Source organism: Antechinus flavipes, chromosome 3 (genome assembly GCF_016432865.1).
Source record: "Antechinus flavipes isolate AdamAnt ecotype Samford, QLD, Australia chromosome 3, AdamAnt_v2, whole genome shotgun sequence".
Taxonomy (NCBI): domain Eukaryota; kingdom Metazoa; phylum Chordata; class Mammalia; order Dasyuromorphia; family Dasyuridae; genus Antechinus; species Antechinus flavipes.
The window spans coordinates 198,391,391-198,404,121 of record NC_067400.1 but is presented as its reverse complement, the minus strand read 5'-3'; the positions used below and the strand labels follow the sequence as shown (position 1 = coordinate 198,404,121).

The 12,731-nt window shown below is 34.5% G+C and overlaps 2 protein-coding genes across 5 annotated transcripts in view; one reads left to right on the top strand and one right to left on the bottom strand.

The window, feature by feature from the left end:
• Positions 1-9,276, top strand: part of RIOX2 (ribosomal oxygenase 2) — a 29,650-nt gene extending 20,374 nt beyond the window's left edge. Inside the window, exons 5-10 of one of the 4 annotated variants that reach the window (XM_051984389.1) lie at positions 171-274; positions 3,175-3,277; positions 4,044-4,212; positions 5,407-5,495; positions 7,699-7,794; positions 9,042-9,276. In XM_051984389.1, the coding sequence (XP_051840349.1) occupies positions 171-274; positions 3,175-3,277; positions 4,044-4,212; positions 5,407-5,495; positions 7,699-7,794; positions 9,042-9,200 (720 nt within the window). In that variant the 3' untranslated portion in view covers positions 9,201-9,276. Of the gene's footprint in view, positions 1-170; positions 275-3,174; positions 3,278-4,040; positions 4,213-5,406; positions 5,496-7,698; positions 7,829-9,041 lie in introns of all 4 variants that reach the window. The other 3 variants (XM_051984388.1, XM_051984390.1, XM_051984391.1) reach the window with 3 other exon arrangements.
• Positions 9,277-9,626: 350 nt separating this feature from the next.
• Positions 9,627-12,731, bottom strand: part of CRYBG3 (crystallin beta-gamma domain containing 3) — a 119,616-nt gene continuing 116,511 nt past the window's right edge. The window contains exon 22 of the mRNA XM_051984386.1: positions 9,627-11,787. Coding sequence (XP_051840346.1) covers positions 11,699-11,787 — 89 coding nt within the window. The 3' untranslated portion in view covers positions 9,627-11,698. The remainder of the gene's footprint in view (positions 11,788-12,731) is intronic.

Sequence of the window (12,731 nt, the reverse complement as noted above, 5' to 3'; positions counted from 1 at the left end):
CAAATTGGATGATTTGGGGACACCACTGCTTTATAAATTGAAACTTTAAATTATTACACAAATTGTTTAATAGTATCCAAGAGCTGAAACTGATCCCTGTCTAAAAACATGAGCAGGGATAAGAAGAGTTCACAATCAATTATAATACCTTTTTTCCCCCCATATTTTAGCCAGGGGATCTGTTATACTTCCCCCGAGGGACCATCCATCAAGCTGACACTCCTCCTGGGCTAGCCCATTCTACTCATGTGACCATCAGCACCTACCAGAACAAGTAAATATTTTTCCTCTTCTCCCTGTCTCCCAGTTTGAAGGATCCATTGACATAGTAGTCACCTCCAAGAAAAGGATAAGAGGTAACAAAAACCTGGTGTCTTACATAGGGAGGCAAGGCTTTTCAGTAGGATTCTGGTTGCTAATTCTCATGTCCTCGGGTAAATTATTTTAAGTGTGGTTTTTCCATGTGAAATAATGATAGGTCAGATAATAAGAGTAGGAGTAACTGAACTTTCTCACAGAAGTGTTTTGAATCTGTGTGATTATAAGAAGAGCTTAAATGGGCAAGTGCCAAACTCTGCATTATATTTGAAAACAAAATTTATGTCCCTGGACCAATGGTGATATCATTTATGTTTCAGAATTGCTTCAAGGTTTTCATTTTTCTTATTTGTGGGAAAAGCTAGAAAAAGCAGTCATGAGCTTTTAGCTGTGTTGGAATTGTTTTCAAAATATGCTTTCAAAACTACAACTTAGAAAAAATAAGTTTTTAACATGGGGCCCATGAACTTAAAAAAAAAAACAAACTGATAACTATTTCATTATCATTGAATTCCTTCATAATTTTATATTTCATATTTTATGCATTTAAAAAAAATTTGTTAGGTCCGTAGATCTCATCAGACTATCAAAGAGGGGAGAGCTATGAAGTTAAGAAAATTACTGATCTTGTAAATCTAGGTACCTAATGGCATTTGCTCCTGGTTCTTCAAAATCTTTTTAGCTCAAAAGTTTAAAGAAATTTAAGGGTTTCCTGAAGGCAAAGATATTTTGTGCAGCTAAATAGATCTGTTGTTGAAAAATAATTAAGAAATGTGGAGTTGGGTGAAAGGTGGAAGGGTTCAGAAAAGGTGCTAGGAATGAGTGGATATTTGGAGGAAGATGAAGTGATGGTGTGTGTGACCCCCTGAGCAAGGGGGTTTGAGGCAGCTAAAATGAAATGTCAAAAAGAGCCTGGCAGATTATTGTGGTAGATGGAGCTTCCTTAATGTGGAAGCTTCTTGCTTTAATAAATCTGTTAACACTTGTTCTGTGACAGGTACTGCACTAAGCGCTAGAAATTTGAGGCAAAAGGAAGTTTCTGCTCTTATCCTGGGGCTAGTCCTATTGCCTATTCCTGAGAAAACTTTTTTCTGTGGGCTTTTCTAGAAATGAAACACAAATGTTAATTTTGCTTGGCTGAGTCTAAAGGTGAGAGGAAATTGTGTTGTATATTTTTGTGTTGGCTCAGTAGTAAGTAGTTTGAAGTCTACTAGTGACACAGGAAAACTATTAAAAAATATTGACTCTACTTAATTATATGTTTAAATAATTTCAAAGTACTTCACATATACTCCTTTCATTTTATCTTCACTATAATTGCAGTAGTATTCCCATGGGCAAGTGGATGCTTCAATGGATAGAGCACTAGGATTTAGAGTCAGGAAGACCAGAGTTCAAATCCAACTTCAGACTCTAGCAGTGTAAAAATGGTAAATCACTCTAGTACCCTTGCCAAGAATATTCCATGGACCATACTGGCATCATATAGCCCAGAGTCATGAAGGATTAGACACTAACTGAAAAGACTAAACATTCTTGTTTAACAGAAGAGGAAGCTGAATCAAGTCAAGTGACTGACTTACCCAGAGTGACAGAGCTGGTAGCTGAAGCTTTGATTTTCTTCTTATGCTTTCTTGCTGCCAGAGTACTGGCTGATTACACAGGAATTCTGAATTTTCCATGCTAATTGGGGTAGAGGAAGCATGGATAATAGACCTACAGATAACAGGGTTTATTCATCCCAGTAGCTTTTACCTTTTCAAATGTGCTCATTTGACTTTTGCTTCTTTTTCTAATTCTAGATCAAATCTTAAGATTGTGCCCCTTATCTGTGAATTATCCCAAAACAGGGAAATTAGATAAAAGAACAGACAAAATAATGTATACAATTGCTGAGAATTTTGGTTTAGATTAGTTTGCCAAGAATTTCTTATTCAAGTGTTGTAAAATAAGACAGTTAAACAGAAAATTTAAGCTAAGATATCTTGTCTTTTTAAACTTCTAATCAAAGACAATTTTTAATGGTTTACACACATAGTGTTTTAAAAGTATTAGTTTGTGCCACTTTAGCACTACTTTTTTTTCCTTGAATTCTATGCAATCAGCATCTTAAAATGCAATTGGGAACATATGCTGGATTCTGCTATTTCCTAGGAAGTAGTTAAAAATGTTTTGAGGCTTATTTTTCTTTGTTCTCATAAATTTCCTGTTTTATGCAAGGTTATGATTTTCCAATAGTAGCATAAGGAGGCTTATGAAAATGCATCAGTACTTTTCAGCTTCCTTCACTGAACTCGGGGATCAGGAATTGTGGGAAATAGTTATGAGGATTCAAGTTTTCTTGGCTGAGAAAAAACATGGTTTGTAGGATATTTTCATCTATAGGCTATTATAATGTATATAAGTGTATATAATAAAATTTAATCCTTATTAAAATCTTACATACATGCACATATGTACACACATGCACACACATTTCTACACTAAAAATTTGTTTTGTTTTTTAAAAGCATGGTTATAGTAAAAATAACCATCAAATCAGTATAGTGATGAGCCCCTCCATATGGTTGGTCTTTGGATACCTTTCCATATAGAATTGCCATTGACTAGGTTCTGTTGGCAGGTCCTTTTTGATAGGACATTAGTGCACACACATACACATATACACATATATACACTCACCCATGCACATATCCATGCACACAAATGTAAAACTATAACTTCACTTTTCCATACTTCAGACCACACCCTTTGGAACTGCTCAAAGCACATTCTGTGAACTATCTCAAAGAGGGGAATCTTTGTGCATTTGTGTATGCATATGTATATTAACTTTTTTTTCTTTATGTGCTCCAGTTCATGGGGAGACTTTCTTCTGGATGTGATTCCTGGGCTTCTCTTTGATACTGCAAAGAAAGAAATAAAATTTCGAACTGGTATACCACGGCAACTACTTATGGTAAACAATCTCAGTGGGGTAGAGAAAGGGAAGAAAATTGCAGACTCAGCATCAGAATTTCCAAGCTTGCATCAAAATTGGGACAGTTCTGGAGTACCTCAAATACTTTCCCACAAGCCATCTCCAGAATGAAGTAGGCCTCTTCTTATCCTTGTGACCAGGGAGAACTTTGATATTTATGACTTATGTGAATCACCTAGGAATATAGTGGTTATGACAAAGAGCTATAATTTTGATGACCTACTTAGAAACTTTGGTGGACCACTGTAGATTCATAATCTAAATCCTTGACTTCTCCAGTAGATAGAAAGGGGAAGTAAAGAATTTAGAACTCAAAATTTAAAAATGTTAAAAATGTTTTACATGTAATTGGGAAAAAAAAAAAAGCACCTTCCTTATCTATAGTCATGGTGAGGAAGTGGATAGAACAAGCCTGGAGTCAGGAAGATTCATCTTCATGATTCAAATCTGACCCCAGACACTGGCTGTGTGACTCTGCACAAGTCACTTAATGCTGTTTGCTTCAATTTCCTCATCTATAAAATGAGCTGAAGAAATGTCAAATCACTCCCAGTATATTTGCCAAAAAAACTCCAAATGGGGTCAGGGAAAGACAAACATGACTGAAATGAGTGAACATCAACAACAGAGTAGACAGGAGTTTTGCTCTTAGTTAATGAACTGGAACTTTGGTAAGAAATTCTGTTTGGATTTATGACACCAGGTTTTTTGTTGTTTTTGTTTTTTGCTTTTGTTTTTCTAGCAGGTGGACAACACAGCTGTTGCAACAGAGAGATTAAGTGGCTTCCTAAGGCTGCTTGCAGACCAGTTGGAGGGTACCAGAGACCTGAGATCATCTGAAATGAAGAAGGATTTCATTAGGAGCAGATTGCCACCATACTATTTGGGGGATGGTTCCAGTCTCTCCATCCCAGGTGAAATTTACTGTTTATACTTGTACCTGACTTGGTTAGATTGTCTCAGTGCTTTGTTGAAACTTGTATGGTCCTATTTAGACCTTTGCATAGAGTCACTATGGATCTGGATAGATTATTAGTGTAATTTGTTATTTTTTCCTGGTAGAATTTTAGGAAAAAACTTTGATAACTGTTATTCCAGAATATCTTCAATTGTTATCAGGTGGTATTTTAAGCACGATCTTAACAGTAAATCGAAAGTTGTGTAATAGGAATAGCTTATAGTTTATTACCAACAATAATGTGATAAATGAAGATTTCTATTACATCAATATATTGGATGAACTTCTCCCTTTTATCCCCTAAGAATCTCATGAAGGATTGATGGGAATATTTAGGTAAAAGTCACAGGAAGGAGTAGATCTGCATAAGTTGCATTCTTAATTCTAGAAGAAAGTATTTCAAAGCTATGTTTGAAATACTTAATTTAGTCATTAAGCTATCATAAACTTACTGAAAAGCACAAGATTTTTCAAAGGATATGGGGTTTTTATTTTGTTATCTTGCTGTGGGATGGCTTTATTTTTGGAATTTGGGGGTTTGTTTTTTATTTGTTTTTTGAAAATTTTTTTGACCTGTTCTCTGAGCCTGTATATTTTTGCTTTCACAAGACTTTGGTATATTTATTCTTTCAACTTACAAGATCCTCATGGTACCTACTATTTTACGTGGTACTATATAGTAAATTACTTATGAATTAACAACATATTCTTATTGGTCCAGAAATTTGGCAAATGTAAATCTGATTTTGTTTTTTAATGCTTTTATCACTATTATTTCATTGTAATTGGTATATTTCATGCATTTAAAAACATCATTGACTTTACCTGTCTGCCAAAGGGATCCATGACAATAATGGTTAAGAACCACTCATTTACGCAGTAATTGTTTAATCCTCCTTCCTTTCACAGCATCATAGCATCTTGTATAGTGGGATGTCTAGTTTAGGGAAACAGTATCTTAGTAGCTGACTTACTTGAATTAGAATAGGAAAACAAGGCTATTTGAGGACTGCTGAAACAAAGCAAATTGGAAATAATACTTGGCCATTTGTTTTACTGGTATCTTTTATCAGCTGTATTCGTAAGTAGATCGAATCTGAACAGTTTTGTTTCTGAGTAATTTTTTTTTTTTTATGGGGTTTTATTATAGATGGAAAGTTCCCAAAATTAAATAGCAAAGTAAAACTTCGATTTAAAGACTATATTGTTATGACTGTGGAGACAGACAAGGATACATCTGTGAGTATCATGGGACCATCATTGTCTACATTATACCTTGCCTCCTCTTCCCACCCCACCCCCACTCATTTTTTAAAATTATAAAACTTAAGGACCCTTAATTGTAAACCATCACAATAAGCGTCACATTCATATTTTTAGGAAATTAAATAGTCCTGTACTAGGCACAATTTTCTGTTAGGTTCCCACTATCAGTCTTAATGGTGATACAATTTGGAACCATATGGAAACATATTTAAAGATAATTAAATCTAATCCCCTCATTTTATACATGACATACTCTGAATCACATTGGTAGTAAGAGGTAGATTCAGCATGTAAACTATCCAGTGTATCCAGGTGCATATGACTCTCAGGTATATTTATCTTAATCAGTGTTCCACAGGATCATTAATTTAGAGCTGAATAACCATGCAGGTTATCTGATTCAACCTCCTAATGTTACAGATGAAGAAACTGAAGCTAAGAGAAGTTAAATGACTTAAACATGCAGCTAAGTAGTAAAGCCAGAACATATGAGCTCTTAGCAGTTAAGATTTAATACACCTGAAAACCAGTCTTCATTTTGACTGCCCCTTCATAGTTTCCTACTGTGAATTAATCACCCAGGCTCAAAAATGTGTCTCTATTTGCAGCTAAGTAGCTTAGCAATTAAGAGTGTCAGACTTGGAATCAGAAGACCCAAGTTCAAATCGACCTCAGATAGTAGCAGTATGACGTTGGGCTAGTTTGCCTCAGTTCCCTTATCTGTAAAATATAATTGTATAATGCTTTGCAAATGTGTGTATCTATATGAATATATTCAGATATACACACACACCTTTGTCTCATAATAAAAATACTCTGCTGGTCTTTCTGCTTCTTAAGTCTTTTCCTTTTTCATTTCATTCTGCCTATAGCTGCTGGGCTTATTTTTTCTAAAAAAGCTTTTCACAATACTCGTATGCAAAAACTTTCTTGTGCCTCCCTATTCCCTTTGCACACATACAGACACTTGATCTTGCTATATTCTTAATGCTCTTTGTCTTCAAACTTCCTAACCAGTACCACTGAACATCACAGTGAGGAGTGGTGGTATAGCTTTAATATTTGTGCCCTTTCAACATCCTTGGGAATCGGATTGATTATGTAAGAGGGTACTTGGAACTCGAGACAGTTGCTGAAAGAACAGTAATTAAGTTTTATTATATGATTTACAATGCTAGATAAAACTAATATAACCGCTATTTTCTATTTTTATTACACAAGAAAATGCTCTGCAGATACTATTTTGCCACTCAAGCCAGGAGTTATACCTTAACAAGCTAGTCACTACCCATTAGTGAATTTTTTAAAAATTTGGTCATTAAATTGTATTCCCTTCCTCCTAATCTGTGGAAAACAAATCAGAGGAGTTATATACAGATAGCCTTAAGTGCTATGTAAAAAAACTATGTCTTAAGAGGAGAATGGGATGCCTTAGGGGGTATTGCTATTCCCCTTGCTAGAAGAGAAGACGAGGTAACTACTAACAGGTTACAAGGAGTTTTCTTTGATTAAATTTGAGGTCTTTTCCTTCTCTGGTTATCTGGCATCTAAGGCAAGATGTATAAAGCCTAAAAGGTTCTACATAAAAAAGTGGACCTTTTGCTTTAACTAAACTGGCTTACTATAATTTTGCTCACATTTGTCCCCTTGTTGATAATGTTTTCCCTACTTCTGAATACTTTAGATTCATATAACAAAATCCTTTTTAACCATGAAGTCTTCCACTTCCAGCCAAATTGTTCTTTCCATTACCTGAACTCTTTTATCTTGTGACCTCTCAATAAACTTAGCTTTCCACATATAAGTGTGTATCTTTTTATTTTTCTGACAGATAAGTAATGAAAAAACCCCTATGTTCAATTGCCCGCATAATATGGAGATCTAAAGATCCACCCTTTTGGGGAATTTTTAGATGGTTATGGATTAGTCACACATGATGAAGAAATATGTATTGTATATATTTACAATGGGGGAATATACTTACAGTGATGAAGTCATAGCTACTTATAGTTTGGGGCTTTTCACTAAATATTCTCTTTCTTCCAAATTAGCAAAGCTTTAGAGTATGTAAGAAATTCATCTGTGAGTAGTTTCCAACCAAAACTTTTTAAAGCTTTTAATGCCACTTTATGCCTGCAGATTTTGTAGCTACTGACTTTTTAAAATTCTCTTTAAGGGTGAGACTCAAGAGCAGATGGTTTACATTTATCATTCTTTGAGGAATAAGCGGAATGCACACATGATGTATGGAAATGACAATGAAATGGCTGAGGTTTGTTTCTACTGAACTGAATGAATACACTTTTGTAAGTTTGGCTGGTAAAAGTAGTAATGTTTTGAAGTCATTTTTACTTTGAGGGTAACTTTATTGGTTGGTTGGTAACAGAAAAGCTTTCTTTACACCATTGTTTCCCAAACTTTCTTCAGAAAAGCTTGAAAGAAGTATATGCTATCTAGAAAGAGCTTATCATATCCATTCTCCCAGTTTAGCAGAAAATCATAAGCTTAATGCTAGAAAGGATTTCAGAAGTCTTCTAGTACAATCCTCTCATTTTGTGGAGAAGGAAACAAACTCAAAGATTGCAAGTGATCAGACTTCATTAAACCTCTAGGGCCTCTTTTCTCTCAGCTTTCCTCTAACCTCTTCAGGGGCAAGATATTGGATGATAGAGCACCACCCACCTCTGATGGACTATGCCTTCATAGTCCTTTCACCTTTTCTCCAGCATACAAAGTTCCTTCCCCCACCTTGTGTTGTGGCAACAAATAATCTCCTCTTGGTCTAGGCCAAAGTATCCATTCTTAAAGAGCCCATGTAGTTACCATTTTTGGTTCTATCAGTATGTTTTAAACTTATAAAAGTTACCAAACTGATTGCTTCCATGTTGTCACACCAAGACTGATTCAAAAAGGATTTTTAGCCTTTTGTGTAGGTTACTGCAAAAACATTTTTATCATAGGATCTAAGGTTGAAAAAGGTCATGTTTTTAAGATTCTATTTTCTTTCCCTTTTACCATAATGCTTCCTCCTATTGAATCAGTACATAAATTTTCTACCTTAGACCAAAAATGCTTTTGAAGCTTTACAATGGTTAATTCTTGGGAGGTGTACAGGATGAGAAGAAATAAGAGGAGGATAAATGAAGGAAAAGACTATAAAATAATGAGATTTTGTTATATTTGGTTATGGTAGTCATTGGCAAATTTTGACAGTCAGCATAGTAAACAGTATTGTATTTACTAAGTCATGATTTTTACCTAGGGAATCATTTAATGGCCATTATCATTGATATTATTTTTGTGTGTGTGAGTACCTCACTTTTTGTCTCTATTTTCATGGTTCAGTATCTTTCATTCAGAGCTTTTCTCTGAAGAGGTATACTATCTCTTGGGTATAGGTAGGAATCTTCTAAATTTCTCACTATATGACTGAAATTTCCACATAGACCATCAAAGTTCTACGGAATGTAGTTTGGGAAATGTTGGACTTAAATGCGATTTTTTCCCCTCTTTCTTCAGGCTCTTGGACTTCGTTTTTCTTTATCCCATATGGATGCCCTGAAACAACTTTGGAGTTCTGAAATTATTTCTGTTAAGGAACTGAAACTAAATACTGATGCAGAAAAAGAAAACCTGGTATTAGCACTCTGGACTGAATGTTTAGTAGAAGTAATCTAGTGCCTTTGCCAAGTCACTGCTTCCTATAAAAGGGTAAAACAATTTTTCCACTTACTTAATAAAGAATCATTTGCTATCTTTGCTTAGGCCATTTATATATCCACAGGGAAAAGTGTCTTACTGTCTCTGCCAAATCCAGCCAAATCTTCATCCTGTTTTAGGAAAAAGGTCCATTTAAGATGGTTCGTTTTAAACTACTTTGAAAACCAAGATAAGTTTTCAAGGTATTTTGAAGAGGAATAAAATGCTATGTGTAAGGTATTAGCCAATGATATATATACTGTGCACTTGCCCCAACTTTGCTAAATATAAGATTCAAGGGGGCCAGATCTCTCCCCTAAAATGGTATTTGCATGAATATGTACTAAGATATCAGGCCACCTTTATTTTCAGAAAGAGGCATTTAAAAAGTGAAGAAACCACATCTGTGTATGACAAGTTTATTTTATTTAATCCAGTGTTGTAAAAAAAAAAAAAAAAGCACAACTCTGATTTCTTTACAATTTAAATGTGGTACCTTGCCTTGTTCTTTGGATATAGTAATTTTTTAAAGAACTACCCAACTTGTTCTAAAAAGAAATTCCTTGAAACAATTTAAGAAGAATTTTTTTTTTTTTAAATTTAGCTTTTACAGTAAAAATATACAGGTTTCTTGTATGTATACACAAGAAAGGCTTCCATTTAAAATTTTAAAGCCTTGCCCTCAGTTATTCCTGTTACATAAAATTCCATTAAATAACACTGGCACAGCAATGAGATGTATTCACATCAATGGGTCTACTGTAAAATTTTACAAATGCTTCTTGAAGGAGCCAAGACGACAAAAGGAAAAAAAAAATCCTGTCTAAGTTCTAATAATACCAAACAAATAGTTAATCTTAAGTATTTACATTGAAAGATCAGGTTACTATAAAAATTCAGATCAGCAGATCTAGGTCTGAATTTAACTTATTTACTGTTAATTTACATTCTAAAGTGCAATGAAGCTGATATTTTAAAAATATCACTGAAATTTCATTTGAGACTTTTAACATATATAAAAATAGAGAAGGTGTTTTCATATGCTTTCTAGCAAGAAATTTGGAGCGTTTCAATGCATTTTTAAATCCAGCTCAGAATAAATTATACAAGGTCAGGTGAAAAATACCTCAATTATTCAATAGGAGAGTAAAAAGATATAATTACCTGAAATACCAAAGATTATATATTGCCTAACTAGTTTTATTGATTGCCTGTTTAGCGACTTACTTAAAGTGTTTTCTAGAAGATTGATGGATAAGGGGAACAGGAGGCAGTCTCAAGACATCTGCCCAATTTATATTTTAGGGGAAAAAATGGTCATGGTCTAGGTGAAAACACAACTTTAATTTCAAACTAACATTGAAGCTTTGTAACCATTTCAAGCAGACAGAATAATAATTTGGCTTGTCTTGTTACTTATTTGGGAGGGAGTTCTCAAATACTGTAAGTATGTAAAGTAAAAAAGAAAAGAGAACACTGAGCCTGAGTGTAATGCATCTGGGATCAGTAAATATTAATTAGATTGATACTGCTTTTCCTCCCATAGTATTTAAATAGCATTGTCTTTAATATCCAAAAGGCTTCATTCTTGTCATCTGTGCTTTTTTAAAAATAGAAGGAATTCATCCTTTAAAAGGAATAGCATCATGCTGGTGAGCAACAGGAATTACCACATACAGAATTGTGCTTTTAATCCTGGAAGAGTTGAGGCTTGTTCTTTTAGTCCTTCCCAGTGAGCCAGTTGCTTTGTGTAATATAGTGCTTCAGGTATCAAAAAAGGTAATACTTGGTAATACTTTTAGAAGATGGGCTTACCTGCTGTTCAGATAACCTCTGATTTTGACAAAAGTATAATTTGACCTGTAAAATTCCCCATGATATAGAAATATACACACATACTTGCGCACACACACAAAATCATATACTATTAGTCTTTAGTGTAGTCACCCTGAAGTAGTTATTAATAGCATAAGTGGAATGACAACTCTTCAAGAACACTAACTTTTAGAGCAACACAAATTTGAGCCTGGCTAGCCAAAGCTTGAAAGACTTTTTGCATATTTGTGTTGGATAGTTTTCTAGGAAAAAATGATATTGAGTAAAGCACAGTATATAAACTGTACCCCCGACCAGCATCCCCCTCAAGAAACATCATCACAAAAAGGAAAGATGAGCTTAAAAAGAAGAGGGCATATCACAGGAATCCAAGTCTATCATCTTAGTGATAGAAAGCTTCTATAGATTTATGTAGAAACTGGCAAAAGTGTTTTAACTCCACCTGGCCTCTCTATGGTTAAAAGGCAGTGGTCTAGGAATCCATATCTATAAACAGATGAAAGAAACATGTAAACAAGTTCATTATCTGCTTATGTTCCAGTGGCCTGTGACTTCAGTAGCTTCCTTTTTCACATGCTTAAGACAATGAGGGAAACAATTCCACCTTCCTTAGCTCCTCTTAGTGATGATGGTGATTTTATTCACAATATTTCAATGTCCCATTGCTGTGTAGGTTCCCCCTCCAGAGGCTGGTTTATTATTATATGGGTCTTATCACAATAACTTCCTCCTAAAATAGGGAAAAAACAAGTAGTTAAACTCTGGATGTAATTGTAATTTACATAAGCACTTTGAAGTAGATAAAAGAGTTTGTGGAGCAAAATTACATACAAATTAATCTAGAAACTATTTTAAAAAGACAAGAGGGCTGGGTCTTAATTGTAATGGATAGGATAAAACCAATAGTATGTTTTCATCAAATTATTGTGTTTCAATGTCAGGAACTCTAACAAAGCCTATTAACTATTTGGAATGGAGAAAGGAAAAGGAAGGGGTTATGAATAGGATGTGATTTATGATTTCATCAGCACAGGAGAACTCATGGATTTGGAAAATCCCTGTCTTGGAGAATAGCTTAAGGTGTTGAGAAATTGGGATCATCATGCTGCCAGAGGTATCATTTCATCCCAGGTCTTTAATTAATTTGGCAGGTATGATCAGGGAAATAAGCATTGTGACCTGTCAATGTGGGAAGATCTAGCTTCAAAACCCTTCTCACTTTAACTACCTATGTGACCCTGGGGTAAGTTATTAAAATCTCTCAGCCTCATTTCCCTCAAAAGCAAAATGAGATTTAATAATAGTTCCCACATCAAAGGGTTGTTGTGAGACTTAAAATAAGTTTATAGAGCTGGGAGGGGCCTTAGAAATCATCTGGTTCAGTCTCCTCCTTTTAGAAATAAGAAATATGAAACTTGGCACTTACAAAAGGAATCATCTGTAGTTAAAAGGCATTATAAGGCAGTAATAGAAGAGTTGATTTGAGAAAGTAGAGGGCTATTTCTTTTTTTCAAAACAAAAGTAAAATTAAATCTATGGTTTTATAAAAGAGCATTGTAACTATTACAGGTCATGTAGGAAATAAAAACTATGTTGTACCTAAGTAGAAAACCCATTTAACTATCTAAGTGACCACAAGTCCTCTTAATTTTTCTTTCTTTACTAAGGTACTAT